Source organism: Chrysemys picta, chromosome 1, assembly GCF_011386835.1.
Source record: "Chrysemys picta bellii isolate R12L10 chromosome 1, ASM1138683v2, whole genome shotgun sequence".
NCBI classification, from domain to species: domain Eukaryota; kingdom Metazoa; phylum Chordata; order Testudines; family Emydidae; genus Chrysemys; species Chrysemys picta.
The window spans coordinates 341,920,858-341,939,477 of NC_088791.1; the positions used below are offsets into that span (position 1 = coordinate 341,920,858).

Here is an 18,620-nt window from a genome sequence, read left to right on the forward strand (position 1 = left end):
TATCCTGTCCTATATCTGTATCTAGAGACAGGATACAGATATAGTTTCCATGTAGAGACAGTATACAGATATAGCTTCTATCTAGAGTATAATTTTTTTTGGCTCATCACTAATATTTTAACAATTTTCTTTTGATGTAAACATGGTTTTCCCTATTCAGCAACAGTATGTTTTTAGCATCTCAGCTGTTTTCATTTTTTTGCTCATGGAGATGTGCCAATGTGCAGATCTGTCTTTGAAAATGCAATTGCTACTGTTAGTAGTGCTATTAAAAAAAGATTAAGCTTGTACTTCTGGAAAAAAGTATGACTTTGAACATGACTTTTGTAGACCTGACAAATATAGGGGAATCCTGTGATTTTTGGCAGTTTGTTTTTGGGTGGAACAAAGCAAAAGCAAATCTCCCACCCTCCCCCAAACAAACAATAAACCGCTCACCCTTGCAATGGAAACTGAAAATGAAGCTGATTTTTCTTCTACAATGATTTGTTTAGCAGATTTTTAATAATTTATTTGTACCTCTGTGGACCATCCTAGAAGAAAAAATTGTTCAAATAAAAAAGGGTAACAATATTTTCATACAGCAGCTACTGCAGATAACAAGCAGCATATAAAAGTAGGCAGCTTTTTTAAGGTTGAACTGTCACAACGCAGACAGAATAAATCTCTCTACCAACTTCACTAAACAACCAGTCAGAAAGCGGGGTGAAAGTGCAGATTTTTCTGTAGTTCTGTGGGTAGTAACATAGGATTTGACAAACTAGATCAGACCAGTGCTTTGTCCAATCTAGTATCATGTCTCTAACATTGGCTGTCATTAGATGCTTCAGAGGAAGGCGCGTGAATCCATTTTAATTGACAGTTATGGAATAAACTGTCTATAAGGGAAGTTTCTTGCTTACCATAGGCAATTAATTTTTCATGAAGGTTTATATCCTTATATATTGTATTTTTTATCCTATTATAACTGGATGTTCCCATGATCCACATAAATATTCAGGCTTTTAAAAATCCTGTTAAATTCTTGTACTCAATGATATTTTGTTATGGTGAGTCTTATGGATTAATTATGTACTTATCAAAAAAGTGCTTTATTTTCTAAGTTTATTGTGTTTCAGTTTTTTAGGGTATTCCTTGTTCTTGTATTATGAGAGATGGTAAATAGGAACTTCTGGTTTACCATCTCTATACTGTTTATTATTTTTGTATACTTCTATTACATCCCCTTCTATAAATCTCCTTTTTAAACAGTTCTAATTTTTTCAGCCTCATCTCAAATTTTGTTGAAACTTAAAGATTCTGAAATAGATTGGCTAGGAGTTACAGAAACTGCAACTTTGTCCCCATCATATCATGTTCATCTAGGCATTTAATAACTCTTTGATTATCTTTTCACGCATTTTACCACGTACTGAAGCAAGGCACATTGCTTTGTAGGTTCCTACGGTCACAGCAATCTTTTTTAAAAGATACATACAACATATGCTACCTTCCAGCCCTGCAGTATAGTATAGTCTTAGATTTTAATGAGTACTTATCTTTCATTAACAGCTCTGCCACTTTATTCATAAGTTTTTACAGAACTCTTGGTTGAATGCCATCCAGTTCTAGTCACTTGTCGCTGTTTCATTTATCAGTTTGTTCCAGCTTCTTTTTTGACACCTCAGTCTCTGACAACAATATCCAAACTTTATTCTGTGATGAAGACTGAGGCAAAGAAATCATTTAATCGTGAGTGTATTTTGTAGACCTATGGATTATCTCACACGCTTCCTGCTTCTGATTCAATTAAAGAATTTCATAATTATTTTTCTCTTTTAGCTAGTTGCTCTTCAGAATTCTTCTTAGCCTTCTAAATTTCCACCTGACAGTTCCTTTTTACTGGCTGCAGTGAGGCTATTTTTTTTTGCTTTTTGAAGGATACCCATTTTGCTTGAAAAACCTCTAGCAGAGCATTTTGCTATTTGTCCAAAGTGTGTATGTTTTCCTTTGCTTTTCTGTTTCCTTTTGTTTTGTTTTCATCAGAGGGGGAGGGATAGCTCAGTGGTTTGAGCATTGGCCTGCTAAACCCAGGGTTAAGAGTTCAATCCTTGAGGGGGCCGTTTAGGGATCTGGGGCAAAAATCCGTCTGGGGATTTTTCTTGCTTTGAGCAAGGGGTTGGACTAGATGACCTCCTGAGGTCCCTTCCAACCTTGACATTCTATGATTCTATAGCTTCTCTAGCTTAATTATTAGGTATGTATGAGTAAGACTCCACCTTGAGCGTAAAAAGATAGTAATTTTCTCACTTTTGACATTATGGGGTCTTTTTCACTATTTTAATAATTTTCATTAAAATCATCCTTTGCAAAAATTTTGGTCTTGAACCATGCTGGGTTTACTCTGAAAGAGAGAATTTTCCCACAAAGTTTGAGGAAAATTTATCACTTTTTTTGGTTTACTGATCATTCAAAAAATACCCCAATTTGAATTTGTATTTTGTTTGTATCCAAGCTGAAAAAGTTTAACCTCTTCAGATTTTTCATGTAGTTAGACATCCTTGAAAATTCATTCATAGGCTGTCAGGAGTGGCCAAAGTCACTGGCCTTCCGAGCCGCCTATGACAATCTTTAGAAGTTCGAGAGCCAGGGCACACCTGCCCTAAGGGCTTCAGCCCCACTCCTGCTGAAGCCCCGAGCCCCAGCAGGTGTGTCCCGCAGGGCTGAAGACCTGATCCCTCCCCCCCCCCACTGCTGGACAGAGGCTCCTACCCCATCACCCCACAGCAAGGCAGAGATCCTGAGCTCTTCCCCCTCCCACCCGCCATCTGGTAGGCAAAGAATGGAGGCGGGGGGCAGAGGGGGCTTGCAAGCCTCACTTTAATGGTAAAAGGTAAAATGGTAAAAACATAGCTCCTGAGCCACAGTTTGGCTACCCCTGCTATATATGAAGAAAATAGACTTCAGCAAAGGAAAGTTAATTGTTTAATTGCAGTGGTTATAGTGTATGAACAATTTGCCTCCGATATGTGGTTGCAGCTTTCAGAAAACAGAAGCATGGTTCTATACACAACTACCATGAGACGTTTTTATCTCAAATAGTAGAGGGTGGTTAAGTTTTTGTAACTAAAGAACAGTGTTTATTACCAGCTTTTCTAATGTGTATGGCTTATTGAATTGTTTGTAACAATGAATCCATTGCAGAATAGCACTTACGTCCGTGAGGCTTCATAGAATCCCTATACTCACTTCCCTTACAACTTTGCCCAGGAAAGAAATTTGTAAGGATGTTTAAAACAGTACCTTTTGAAATGTTCTTTGGTGTCTTAACATTGTGGGGTTCCTTTAGATAAACAAGAGCTTGAATGTAACACTTCAAACTTGTATCTGTGTCGATCCCAGGATATTAAAGAGACAAGGTGGGTGAGATAATATCTTTTATTGGACCAACTTCTGTTGGTGAGAGAGGCAAGCTTTTGAGCTTACACGGAGCTTCGAGAGCAGATTCTGGCCTGAGAGTTTGGTCAGCCATGTCACTGGAAACGTGGTAAGGGACTTCACCTGGAACAAAGTCTAATTTAAGTTTAGTAATAGGAAGCATTTTATCTTTATTTCTCTTCTAGCCATTTCTGACTTTAATGCCGTGTACTGGTACTTACTTAAAACCTATCTCCTTGTAGTTAAATAAACTTTTTATATTCTTTTTAATCAAAACTAATCCAGTGTTGTGAACTATTGTATATCAACCTGCTTAGAGGGGCAACAGAACTAATATATCTGGACTGTCCAGGAGAGGGCTGGACAGTGTAGAACACACTTTTTGGGCGGGCAGGGAGGGGAAATCAGGGACTGGAAGTGTGTTGGGGTCACCCTGCGAGTGTTAACCATGACTGCTGGAAGCTAAAGTGTGGCTAGTGTTTGCTGATAGGTTACTGGGGTCAGAGTTGCCCGGACCAGGGCTGTGGCTATACACAGACACTTAGGGTGCGACCTGCATGCCTGCAGGCTATTTGTGTGCAGTCCAGGTGGGAGCTACAGCAGCAAAGCATTGTGAAGCAGCCAAGGTTGCAGGGCAAGGGGGACACAGCCCCTCACTGGTCTGGATTGCACCTTGGAATGTCCAAGTGACCTGAAGAAGAGCTGTGTGTAAGTTTGAAAGCTTGTCTCTCCATCAACAAAAATAGGTCCAATAAAAGTTATTATCTCACCCACCTTGTCTCTAAACTTCAGACTTGACATAGTTAAGTATAATTAAGGTAAATGCAGTTAATTCCAAGATATAGGCTATTTTCTAAAACAAAAAACACTCCTTACAAATATTGGCCTTACCACTAAGTATAGTGATGCATGCTTTATAAATCTATTTAGAGCAGAGGAGAAATGGGAACCCTGGGGTCTTTTGCTGGTATTGCTTATTTCACTCGGGGGAGGATGTTGCCCAAGCAAAGGTGCAGTTTTGCAAGTACAAGCTGAGTCCACACTAGGAGCGCATTGCTTATACCAGGGATCTCAAACTCAAATCACCATGAGGGCCACATGAGGACTAGTACATTGGCCCGAGGGCCACATCACTGAAACCTTTTCATACAACGATACAAAAGTATAGTCAAAAATGAAAAAAATGAAGAGTAATATAGTATGCTATTAAAAGTCAATGTATTAACTTTTTTAAAACTGTAATGCGAAAAGTCAGTGCTAATTTTGACAGTCATTTCATTTTTGGCCACTTAGCTGGCAGCGTTTTGCATCAACCAGAGCATCAATATTAGGTTTGATATCCTGAGACAAAACCAATCTCAGTGTTGCTTGCAACTTGTACCACATTAGAATGTTAAGACTGCACAGTTAAGCACACGTGCCAAAATTAGGGTTGCGCACACAACTTTTTCTCTGCCCCTTTGAGACTATATGTTTTCATGTAATCTTTTAATTACAGGGTCACATACTGTTTCTCATATAATATATACCTTTTTTCTACACCCTTAAATTGTATAGCATCTTACAGTGATTCTTCTACTGACTTTTATTGCGTTGTCACAGTAGCCCAATATATGCTTACTAGCAAAGAACTTGCCACTTAGCCACTCAAGTTTATGGTAAGTATGAGTGAGGGTGGACAAATGTGTGTTGTGATGGAAAGCTGTGTTGATTTGTGCCTGGGTTGTGTAGTGCTGGGAGATTTTGGTTGATTTGTGTTGGTGGCAAATAAGGGGTGTGTGCTAGGGTGAGGGGCTATCTGTATTTGGACTTGCTGGTTGTGTTGTTGTGTAAGTGGTTGTGCTGATATGTGAAGTGGCAGCTAGGCACAAGGGTGTGGCAGTCGGGCCAAATAATCCATCATCTGCGAAGTCTCCCTCAAACAACCAATGAACTATAGCATGCAAATTAGCTATTGAGTAAGGGTGGTGATTGGTTGAGTTATCTCTGATATCACAATGGTTTAGTACTCTTGGCACAGCACAGATACACACCTTTCTGCAATTGTACACCAATTGTCAAGTCAAAATAGCTGAGAACTTCAAAATTGGTTAGTAACAGACTGCAAAACCCGCACTACACCCCTTCCATGCGGCCCCGCCCCACCTCTTCCCACCCCTTCCCTGCCCCCATTCCAACCCCTTCCGTAAAGTCCCCGCCCCCTCACTGCCCCATTCCAACCCCTTCCCCAAATCCCCGCACTGGCACCGCCTCTTCTCCGCCTCCTCCCTTGAGCATGCTGCGTCCCCGCTCCTTGCCCCTCCCTCCTGGAAAATCCTAAGCACCACCAAACAGCTGTTTGGCGCAGGAAGCGCTGGGAGGTAGGCGGAGGAGTGGGGACTCGGCGCGCTCGGTCGGGGGGTGAGGGGCAGAGGGGGGGCGGGAGTCGGCACCTATGGCAGGCCACAGGAAATAGCTCCGCATGTTTGAGACTGCTGGCTTATATAGTACACTGGTATAGCTATATTGATAAAGCTTTCCTAGTGTAGAGTTGGCCTGTGATGTAGTGCTCTACACAGCTTGTCTTTGTCTACATTTGCAGTTAAACCAGGTTCAGTACTAAGAAATTCTGGGTGTTTCGTTATAACACGGGATTAGAACATGTTACAGAAGCAGAGGTCGAATTTAGATTTGTTCTACAGCCTGGAATGGAAACTGACCAGGTACTGCAACCAGCGCGCAGGTTCAGTAATGTGGGACATAGGACAGGACATTTTTCCAGTTTGACAGCCTTGATATGAGAATTTTTTTTTTAAAGTTAACAATACAGTATGAAAATAATGTTGTGAAAATGATTTTGGAAGGGGACAAAGTAAGGTAAATCTTGCAGATTTTGCTAATATTCTCTGCAAACGTGACCATACATACTCTGAAGAAAACACTAATGCAGTTCTGCAGAGAAGGAGAACCATTGACATTATTTTGCCATTTTGAATAATAATTATTCTGCCATCTTGAATGTAATGTTAATTTGGAAGTGTTAATTTTCCTCCATTCAGATTTAATAATGAAAATTAGTAAATGACACAAATAGATTTTACTAATATAATACATGCCAACTCTCCTGAAGGTATTCACTACATAATCCTCTCCTCATTGTACTTGTAGTGACTTCACGTTGTTGAAATCTATCTAGCCTAACCTCTTCTAGGAAGAATAGCACTACTAGCAGTAGCAGTTGCATTTTCAAAGGCTAGGTCTACACTACCCGCCTGAATCGGCGGGTAGAAATCGACCTCTCGGGGATCGATTTATCGCGTCCCGTTGGGACGCGACAATCGATCCCCGAATCGACGCTCTTACTCCACCAGCGGAGGTGGGAGTAAGCGCCGCCGACAGGAAGCCGCAGAAGTCGATTTTGCCGCCGTCCTCACAGCGGGGTAAGTCGGCTGCGATACGTCGAATTCAGCTACGCTATTCACGTAGCTGAATTTGCGTATCTTAAATCGACTCCCCCCTGTAGTGTAGATGTAGCCAAAGACAGATCTTCACATTGGCACATCACCATGAGGCAAAAAACTGAAAACAGCTGAGATGCTAAAAACATACTGTTCCGGATTTTGTTTAAGCTCAAGACACATTGTATGAAATGCACCAAAAGTTATATTGTTTTTATCATACAGAATCTTTACAACAAAAGAGTCTCACCTTTACAAGAAAGGCAGATGAGCACAGTATCAAGGCATGTCCCTGCCTCATATGCACAAAGTACCTCTCCTCATACAAGAGTCGACACTAATCCCGGTAACTCCCCTGTCCCTTCACATGAGCTTCAGTGGCCATTGGCACGTAGCTTTCGGCACTACCATAAATAGCCTTTTCCCACCTGGAACACATAAGAAAGCTATTCTTGAATCCCCACCATGCAGATCTCAAACATGACAATTCTTCACGAAAAAGTTTCACCAGGGTCCATGATCATGAATTTATGAGACAAACTGGAAATCTACTCTGACTGATATCCAACTATGCTCATCCAGGCATTCCCGTACCCATATCTCGCTACAGCTCAGATATGATTTCCATAATGAAGAGGGCTCAGACCAACCAGCTGTCTCAAGCAAGGGTGAACAAAGGGCCTCCATTTCTTCAGAGGACAGAACCTGCCCAAAGACCTCATTGTGACCCAAGACTTGACTGTCAATAGCTGAAAGAGGAGAGGGATATACTACTCTAGCACACTTTGGAGGACTATAATGCAAAATAAATATCAGACTCTTCTAGGTGGGACCCAATCTATTAAAGTTACAAAAACAAAGTTAATTACCCCTCTTCTTCCAAGTTTGTGAGGGACAGAGAGGCACGTTGTCCAAAAACATTTCTTACAGCATAGTTCACAATTACTATGTCATTGTGAGCTTACTGCTGCTCAAATGGTTATGCTCTCATTACTCAGAGAATAACTGATCTCCAAGAAAGACAAGAAGGGTCTGACTCCCAGTATTGTTGTGTTCATCTCTCCTCTCCTGGGTTCTTATATGAAGAAGACAACTCTCCCTCACTAAAAGAAGAACAGGAGTACTTGTGGCACCTTAGAGACTAACAAATTTATTAGAGCATAAGCTTTCGTGGACTACAGCCCACTTCTTCGGATGCATATAAGAAGTGGGCTGTAGTCCACGAAAGCTTATGCTCTAATAAATTTGTTAGTCTCTAAGGTGCCATAAGTACTCCTGTTCTTCTTTTTGCAGATACAGACTAACACGGCTGCTACTCTGAAATCTCCCTCACTTTACACCTGCAAGAAATTCTCTAGAGTTAGCTTCCTTCTCCCACACCCCTAAAGGTCTAACTATTCAGGCAAGGCACAATCAAATAAGCATCATGGGTCTGCCCATGCTTGAGCATGAAGAGTTCTCACGTTCTAAAACTTGAGAGGATGGGGAAAGAGGTTTTTCTTTTATGTGCCATAAACAGGGAGGGACAAGACATGCCAGACACATGCACTCGCTTGTGAAGAGGATCCCCCCTGGAAGCATGGTATTCTACATGCATTATCTGATGCTCTGTTACCACAGAGGAATTGATTCTGGGCCTGTGAATGGATACTTTCCCTCTTGGAAACTCCAACAAGCTGGGCAGAACTGCATGAGGGGAGGGCTGGGCTGTACTCAAGCCAAATTGCCTGTGGAGCTTGCAGAATAACAAAACCATTAAACACAGCTTCTTCTGTGCTGCTGCATTTACTCGGCAGGATTTAGCAACTAGACTGAATATTCACTGAGTGTGGTATATTCTGGCTAGTGGGGGGAAGGAGGGGGGAGTTGAAACCTGAGTGGAAGGCAAACAGGCCCTTCTTTATGTAGACTCCTCAAAATAACTAAAAAAAAAAATCTTAGAGAGGAAAATAATTTAGCCAACATTTACACAACAAAAAACTGATAGCCTAAAATATCTTCTACTTGGATTGAGATAGGGAACAACTGGCAGCTAAAATATCCTCTACAATACTAAGTGGAGTCGCCCTTTAAGAAGTCCCCAGGATAGACTCAGAAGCAATGACTGCTGCCATCATAAGGGGAAGGAACAGAGAAAGGACTTTGGGAGCACAAAAGTCTCGTAGCCATTCTCTTCCCTCTCAGGAATACCTCTTGGGTTAGAGTCCTCTAAAGAGTTTCCAGGGGGGAGTGGCCCTTTAAGAAAGCTCTAGAACTGCCAGGTAGGAAATATTCAGTAGCACTTTTCCAGCCTCAGGAGAACCAATGATATTAGCAGTTCCAGACTCTCAGCTGTTTTGTGGGGTTGCAGGATGATGGTTGGGTGAGCAAGGTGTGGGAGAGAAGAGGTAACAGGGATGCTAAGTAATGGGCTGCCCCCAGTAGTATTTTCATAGCCCTTTGATACCAGCGGCATCATAATGTGCACCCAGGACTGATCAATCGACTTTCCACTCCCTTCAAACTGACACCTGAAAGGACATGTCCATGCTGCTCATCAACATCAATCAGAGAGAACCCCAGTGGACCTGCTGGTCTCTCAGTTCTATCTACAGCAATCACCCCAGAGGCAGGAGTGTTTCTGTGGATGAAGGGGGCCCAATTGGCTGATAGAGCTGTGGGATGGATATTTTTAGAAGATCTAATCATTCTAGATAGGGGGCAGTTGGGAACAGGCTACATAGTAGGTGGTGGAATGCATTAACATTAGGATAATAGCAAGTGAGCTCAGGGTCACTTTTTCACAATTTTGGTGGGAAGGGACTGTTAATGGGGCACAGGTAGACATGATTTGATAGCAATTTTTTATATTATTGTACTAAAAGTTTACAGTATTCAGAACCATTACATTGTGCACTTTATTCTTTGTAATCTATTGCTGTTGCCCTCTGACACCCCCCACCCCTTTCCACTGTCCATTTATACAGTGCATCACACAATTGGGTCCCAATCCTGATTAGTGCCTTTGGTTTCTATTGTAATTAAATGACATAGTGGTATCAATGTTTCTATATTTTCCTCTGCCTGCCTGCTGGAAACAGAGAATCAAACCCACTGTGGGGGCTGGAATAGGAATACAACTAAAATGTGCTCACCACAACTGTATGCAATGGGTCCTTTGTCCGGCTGGCTGGAAGAAAAGGGGTTCTTACCTCATAAGGGCTCCCTCTACAATTGGTGGCAGAAGGGGAAGGAAGGGAAGGTTCACATGGATGGAGCAAGGTGGAACAGGAAGTGGCCAGACCAGGTGTGGGGGACACTACCCTTCCAGATGACTCACGGAGAGGAGGTATTTATTTCTCAGGTAGTTCTGGAGAAGCCATCTGCAACTGGGCTGTTAACACCCACCCTCCTACCCATGGAACCAGAGTAGAACTGTGGGCATTATGCTAGTCACCTTTTTTCCTTCGGGCTAGGAATTTTTCCCTCACCCTCAGACTGGCCATAGTGGAGTGGGTGTTTTTGCGAAGGCTTCCTCACAGTGCGTCAGGGACCCAGTGAGGTGGGAAGGGAGGTTAGGTTTAAACATTGCAACTTAGTAAATAAAAAAAAATGTAGCAGAAGTCCAGCACAGGTACTTGCTATGGAATAAACACAGTGATCAGATAAAATGGATTGGAAGAGAATTTAAGGGAAAGCCTCCCTTAAGAAAGCTGGGGAAGGGATTCAGGGCTCCTAACATTTGGTACAGCAGGGAGCTGAGCCCCCTTCCTTTTCATTCAGCCCCTTTAATCCTTGTCTGAGGAGAGGGCAGTGGGGTCACAACACTGGGCTGACTGGGACCAGGCTGGAAAGGGAGAGGAGCTGGCAGCAGTCCCCCCTCAAATAGATGGAAATGATTAAGGAAAGAATGTCAACCTACACTGTACAATTTATTCTCTTGTACACTCAGATATTTTTGCTGAAGTAAGTTGTGGCCTAATTAAACTACATCTGTTGCCTCATTGCTTTCTTCTGACATGGCCTGACAATTTCATATTACTGTGGGACATATAAAGCAATCTCCAAATATGAACACAGCTAGTCAGAGCCAACAACTCTTATTAAGAACAAATCCCTTTCACTTGTCACTACAAAATGCTGTAAAAAATGGAATTAATGACTTTAAAACTTTCATGGCTGAAAGCTTAGCAGCAAAGCCAAGGAATGTGTTACATTAAGGTAGGGTGATGCCATGCATGGAAACGCACAGAAAAAAATTAATGCTCTGATGCCCAGCAGTGAATTCTGGAGCACTGATGGAGTGCAGGTCCCACACTGAGTAGCAGTCTCTGCTTATTAAAAGAACCACTTTTCCTTTCAGCAATTCTGACTTTTCTATCTGTGGAAAAAAATCTTAGCAGCACAAGAGACAGCCTGGAACTCTGCTCCAATGCAAAAATCTTATCTGGAGGTATTTATATATCAAATCTTTAGAAGAGATATCTGAACAAGATTCTTTGACAGAGAATTGTGAAAAATGACTACAAACATACAATTTTCATTAAAATATGCCCCGCTGTTATGCAACAAGTTAAAAAGGTAGCAACTGTCTGATTCTACTGAGTCATCCAGTGGGTTGCAGTGTTCATTGTAATTTTCTTTGCAAAAGCTTCCATACAAAGCTATACATTTTACCTGAACATACGCAATCTTCAAAACCTAAAGCCTAGATGGTTTTAAATCTAATTCATTAATAAATCAGCAAAACATACTATCCGTGCCTACTTTAGTAAAACTGCTATGTAATCTCAAATTTTCTCAGCTTTCTAATTCTAGAAAGTTAGTTTCAAAGCACGTCAATTGATTTTTATGTAAACAGTTCAACAACCTATTAGACTAGCCAGTACTCACACACATTTACATCAACCCTTTGCAGGTTCCAGCCACACACACAACTTAACATAAACCATGCGGTCCTTCATTTAATCTTTAAATGTGTCTTCTGAGCTATCTGAAACATATGTAGCAAAGAACGGAACGCCATACATCACTGGAATGTCTTTTTAAAGTATTAGGGATGTTCATTCAATGTGAAAAGGATGTCTTAAAAATAGCGTTTTTGAAGAGTTGGTATATTTGCCTATTAGCAATGTAAAATGCCATATTGGATCAGACTGGGTCCGTTTCTTCCTTTATTAGAAAATTACCGAAGAAACATACTCTAAAAAAATAAAGATTTATGATAGTAGCTGTTTGGTGAGACATGTATTTGTCGGAGAATCAGAATAGCAAAGCTCAACAGAAAATTGCATTTGTACCCTTCATTTCTTTTATTTGTAAAAATATATGTACAAAGCCAAAAAGATAATTAAAAAAAAAGAAATATTGGATCTTGACTTTGCTTATGAAAACTGTAGACCTATGTGAATAACCAACAGAAGCAGCATACTTGTAAGGCAAAGCCTTTTTTTTTTTTTTTCACATAACACTGGCTCCTGCCGCTACAGAATCCTATTAGTCTATACACTTTTAAAAAACATATTATGGAAGAGTTTGCTCTAAAATAATACAGTAACAGAGATATTAAAGACATTTGTTATTCTTATTCATAAAACACGTCGGTGATAGGTACAGACTAGAAAATTAAATAAAGCCCAACTGCAATCTCTAGGATACAAGAAACCTTTGGGGTGGGAATAATTTCAAGGATCATACATTTCCATACTGAAATTAGTTTTGAGCATGGAGAAGTTGAGCATGGATAGGTCCTAGATCTTTATCATCAGGAAGAATCTGGAGTAGAAACCAGAGGTTCTCCCTTTAGATGGGATTTGATTATTGATAAAAGGGAAAGGAGACGCTATTCAGTCTAGAAATCCTTGTCTTTTCACATTACTTTGAGGGGGAGGAGACAAGGGAAAATTAAGAAGGGTGGATCTTGAAAATTTATGAGGCTTTGTCTGAGAAACTCCATTAGAAGTGTTGTTAGCTGAAGTTGAGAATGAGTTCTTTAATCTTCCTCACAGGGAAAGGTGGACATAAACAAGCAGTCTTCCCTGCTCGTGTTGGGAAAGAATTTCCTGATTTTGGTGCACTGAAAGAGGGGAAAAACTGGAAAGATTTGGTAGAGCTGGAAGTTACAGTGAAATGACTTGAAACTCCTAGAGTGTCTCTTGCCAAAAATTTGTTGGGTATATTATTATTCACGTCAGAGGAATCCTTAGAGCTATTTCTAATGCCTTACTGAAGAGATTTATCTCATCAAAGGACTTTTGAAACAGTTTGCTTCTGGAAGTGGTGTCTATACCTAGAGCCACATTTTTTTTTCCAAACAAGAGGAGATCTAGCACAGTATCTAGTGATGCTACAGGAAGCATCAGACAGAAAGCAAATATTTTGAGAGTTCAGCTGTGTTTTAGTCTCCCTCCTTTGATCTCTATGGAACCTCTTTCCAAGAAAGCAAAGGATAAGCCAGTAACAGTGTTCGTCAAGCTGACACTATGCACATCATTTAACAGCACACAAAGCAAGAGAAAAAGATATAAAGCCACTTATGGGAACTTTTGTTGATCTTTGGTCCATACATCTTTTCAGGAACCCTCCTATCCCTCTATACCATTATCTCAATCTTTTGTTTCTGACTAAGATAAAGGAAGGACAAGTCAATCTTTGGGGCACAAGAGAACTTTGCTGCAAAGGGATCTGCACAACAGTAAGGTTGGGTCAGCAGTGGGGAATTTGCAACTCTCTTAAGTCTCCCTCCAAAGAGAAAACAGGCTCAGAGAGGAAGTGAAGGATAATACTGGGTTAGGAATCCTGAAGTGGAAGAAGCCCTAGCGTTGTCAAGGCAGAATAGGAGAAGCCAAGCAACCTTTTTGTTTTATGTATATGCCCCTCTTTGGAGGGCTTTATTTGGCTTAGCTCTTAAAGGGGCAGGACGCTACTTTGGATTAATTAGTTTCCTGTAAAAACCACCATCGCCTGAAGAGCTTTGTCCAACTTCACCTTTTATTTCCCATCCTCCACATGCCAATCACCATGGTATCTAAGTGCTTTCCAAAATTACAAAAGCACACACTAAACGTATTACACTTCTTTTTTCTAAGAAGAAAGATAGCCATTTTGTTTTCTCCTTAACTAGCTATGACTTCTACAAGTACACTGCAACAACTCTGTCCCCACCTATATTAAGAGGAGGGCATTCATTTAAATAATATGGTCTAAAAATAAATAAAATAGTCACAAAATTTTCAAGTGAAAGCTATAATGTCTATCTTTCAGGACACATTATTGAAACAGAAGCAAAATAATCTGGTAAGAAATGCAATCTTCTCATGAGCACATTGGAAAAAGTCTGGAAGAAAAAGCAGAAATACATTTCCCACTGGAAATACATCCTGGGTATCCAAGTATTTCATAACTTTCTTATATCACAGAAGAACATGAACATCTATTTTTCTGTAATTCAGCCCTTTATACTTTGGGCAGGTAAATGAAAACGTTGAGTTGTGTTACTAATAGTTATGTTTGATTGTCTGCAAAGCTAAGAAAACCACTGCTCAGCTTCTTTCAAAATCCCCAGACTAACTTCCTCCCATTCAATTAGTTTGTTTGCAATCAATATGAAAAATGCTTTCATTCCTGTCAAAAATCTGTCAGCCACTTAATGATACTGTAAATTGGAAAAGGCACTATGTTATGAATGCTGCTAGTAAAAAATTTATTATAAGGATATCTGTCAAACTTGAAAGGAGAGAGTGTCTGTTGAACACAAACTATTAACTTACCAAAATCATAAGTATGTGAATTCACATAAATTATATTTTACATATATAAATAAAAATACAAATCATGGCCTGTGTTAAATCTTTGGTTCCTGAATAATACTAATGCTATACTTAACTCTTGTGAAATAGTGCTACTCACAACCAGGTCACTGAGTAACTACCAGCTGATATAAAAGCATATTTGCCTATGTAATGAAAGTGCATAGTTAATTTTTTATCTTAAAATATATGGAATTTTCCCTAACAAATATATTACATATTTAATATGTATAAACTATAGTACAGTCACATGCCAAATTGTTAGGGAACACTTTCTAAAAGTCAGTTCAGAACTTTCAAGTGTACTAGACACACTAATACTGTTGTGATTAGCAAGGTATAAAAATATCTACATAAGAGCTGCAAATGGAGGACAAGATCAGTACGTAAAGAGTTGATCTTCAAAATGTTAAGAGGAAAACCTCTATTAAACCTAAAAATATTTTTAAAAATGAAAGGACTCTGAACTAAGTAGATCATCACTAATTCACACTGACTGGCAGCTCCACTGACAAATACAGAATTTTGCAAACTAAAGATCAAACAAATAAAAATAGCAAAGAATCTGTATCAAAAAATGCATTTGTTCATATAGGCTTCAATTAATCAAAGCACAACTTTAGGCACATGCTTAAGTCTATCCCCATTTTTCAAAGCCCTTAAAGTACATGCTTAACAGCTTCGTAGAATCGAGACTTAATGTAGCTTTCATTACAGTAAATAATACTTCTAGTACAACTAGAAAATGGCCAGTAGTAGTATACTGAGTTTTTGTAATGAGTCCTCGCTAAAGCATTCTAGATTTTTGTTTAGAAGTGTTTTTGTCAATCTTGTAGTAATCCCTCCACAATGTTTTGACATACCTCTGGGCTGAGGAAGAAAAGGATTTAAAAAGTTAATGCCCTAATTATTGTAAGGCAGTCCCAGGCCTGACAACATTGGCATTTTTAATATACATGAGCTTGTCCTCCCTCTAGCTGTCTGTTGTATCCACCTATCATCCCTTGTCTTATACTTACACTGTAAGCCTTTTGGGGCATGGACTATCTTTTCATTACATATGCAGACAATGCCTAGCACCATAGGACCCTGGTCCTTGGTCAGTGGCCTCTAGGTTTTACTGCAATACAAACAAAAACAAAGAACAACAGGTTTTTAATCTGGTCTGGGCCAGACAGTGTATAGAAGGGACTAAACAGTGTTAGCATTGTATTTTAAAAATCACATTCTAGACTAAAACCTGGGCTAGAACATGATTTGCATCATCATTCTATGGTCTTTTTTAGTAGGGCTTGCTAGTCCGGATAAATTGTGCGGCTAGCTGTCCACTAGAAACCAATAAACTCACTTTCCCTTGTGACCAAACAAGATTTGAACCCAGATCTTCAGAGATCAGTAGCTAATGTTAACCCACTACATGAACTACCCCTCAGAGGTTGTATTGCTAAGATTTTTTCTTCTTCTTCTGCTAGAGCTCATTATTTTTCTAACATGTAGCAAATGAAATTGACTCTGTTGCCTTGCTGCCAACACACGAATCTGAAAACCAGTGAAAACGAGTATCATTGCCAGTTTTCACAATGCCAGAGATTACAGCAGCTCTCTGTAGCAGAGCAGTAGAATTGTCCATCTGTAGATTTAGGAAGGCATCAGTTTAACCTTCATTTGTATTTTGAAGATTATTTTCACAAAAACAAGGGCTACAAACTAGCTTATTTTCTTAAACAAAAGCTTAGATTTTGCAGGCTTGGACAGTGGTATTTTTCTTTTTTACTTGCCCTAGAAAGTGGATGCAGGGATTTTTTTTAAGCCCTGTTCACAGAGGTACTCTTTGTGTGCTCTGGCACTATGCAACATCCAAGTCAGTGAAAGGGTTATATAGCCTCATTTTCATAAAAGCATACCAAAAGGAACTGTATACACTGTATACTACAGATGACATTTTTATATTACACTGGGTAAGAAACATCCTAGCATTTCATTTATATATTTACCAGTGTAGTGACCTGAACAAAGAGCATCTTAGAGTATCTTAGGTCCTATAGAAACATTTCTCTGTTGATAGCAAATATTTCTCAGATTAGTAGCACATCTTTTATTACTTTGCAGCTGGCATTTGGACTGGTTTACTCAATTGGCTTGACTATCCTTACATTTCCTCCCTTCGGCTTTCTCTTGGGAGAGGGGGGCCAAACTGGCTGATAAAAGGCCTTTTATCTGTATGAAACTGAACAAGTCAACTACTGTATATTTAGAGTCTTATACTGAATAATCATTTACAGTAGATTTGACAAACATTCTCTGTTTATTTTAGCTCTCACTTTCTAAGAGTGAAAAATGTTTAAAAATAGTAAAGAACGCATTTATTGTACCCTTTAAAATAATCCTCAGTCTAAAACAAATGGTGGTATTAGCCAAGCAGTCTTATTGTGCTCAGTTTTGCTTACGTCCACCTAAGAACTTGCTAGTGCCAGTTATAAAATCATGCTCACAGAGTTAGGGTTCCTTTCAGATTAAAGCTGATAAAATCCCTCTCAAGCAAAAATTTAAAAATAACTTTTTATGAAGTATACACTGAACATAGTGTAAATTAACCATTTTTGCAGAGGATTCAATGAGCCCTACAGTGCCTGTTCACTTCCTAATTGCTGATACCCAGCAATGCAAAGCTTTGGCTGGGACTGACAGTTGGTATGCCTCAAGGAGTATAAAAACAAATTATAGTATTTGAATTTTTCCTTCAGAAATATTAATATCTCTAACAAACACCACTAACTAAAAATTTAGAGAAGTAAATAATTTTTTTAGGCATAGTCCAAAAGCATTTTAGTTTGCTGCACAGAATGAAGACTCACTTAGGGCTTGTCTACATGGCATCGCAGTATGAACTACACTGTGTGAACTGTAGAATGCTCTAACATGTTGCACTCTAACTGCCCTATGTAGACCTTGCCAGCGCAAACTAAAAGGTACCTAGTGGCCTTTAATATAGCCCTGCTTGAAACATGATTACATCCATGTCAACTAGGTACCTTTAGTTCACACCAACAAGCTGTATGTGGAGCAGTTAGTGTGCAACACATTAGAGCACTCTACAGTTTACACCAGTCTAGTCCGCAGGGAAGAGCCACGTAGCCAAGCCCTAAGTTCTCTCAAGTGCTGAAGAAAAGAATAAAGGGAAGTTACACAACATCTCTCATTCCACCTGAAGTTTGCAAAGTATTTGCATTAGGGGTGTACCAGCATTGTTTACTGACACTAGAAACCTAATGATAGCTTTCATTTTCCTATTGTGGGAAAACTGGCTTAGTTTACGAAGAAAGCAAATCACTGCTTTTCCAAGAGCTTTTCAAAGAAAATGGCACAACTTTCAATGAAGACAGAGGGGTTTATTTAGAAGAGAACTGACCAACTGGACTTCAAGATAAGCTTCTTTTGCTGACAGGCTAACAGTGCAGCTATGTATATCTTTGTCCATGCAGGCAAACTGAATTTTCAACTAATTAATTTCATTTTGATTACCTCTCAAGAGTGACAGTCTGAGGTAACTCGGTGACCTCACTTTTCTAAATGTTCACCTTTTAATTCATTATAGAAGGTACTACTCATTATAGAAAAGAAATAGGATTTATGGGAAGAAACAGGACTTGGGGTGGAATATGAAAGATCGCGATATTTATGATGGTTCCAGAATGAACATGGGAACATTAATTTACTTTACAAGAGGGAGTGCAAACATACACACCACAAAACAGACAAGAGCAGGTCAAAGGCCACTAGGCTTTTCACTTTCTTTGGGTGTGATATTGTGTGCATGCAAGGGGGAGGAGTGGCTGGGGACAACAGGATATACTACATGGTAGACTTGTCACCAAGTTTCTCCCTTTTTAGCTAGAGGTTTCAGCCATAAAAATGTCAAGAGAAATGCAGGGTCACCAATAACATGCAGGCCCCTGCATTGTAATCTACAGTACAAGAG

The 18,620-nt window shown here is 39.8% G+C and overlaps 1 protein-coding gene across 9 annotated transcripts in view; it reads right to left on the bottom strand.

Annotated features, from left to right (window-relative positions):
• The window catches only part of FCHSD2 (FCH and double SH3 domains 2), a 254,725-nt gene that overhangs the window by 159,213 nt on the left and 76,892 nt on the right, over positions 1–18,620 (bottom strand). Inside the window, exon 4 of one of the 9 annotated variants that reach the window (XM_065581772.1) lies at positions 15,661–15,761. The exons of 6 other annotated variants lie outside the window; for them this stretch is intronic. In XM_065581772.1, coding sequence (XP_065437844.1) covers positions 15,661–15,681 — 21 coding nt within the window. In that variant the 5' untranslated portion in view covers positions 15,682–15,761. Of the gene's footprint in view, positions 1–438; positions 458–15,660; positions 15,762–18,620 lie in introns of those variants that run through there. 2 more of the 9 variants (XM_042850569.2, XM_065581773.1) reach the window with 2 other exon arrangements.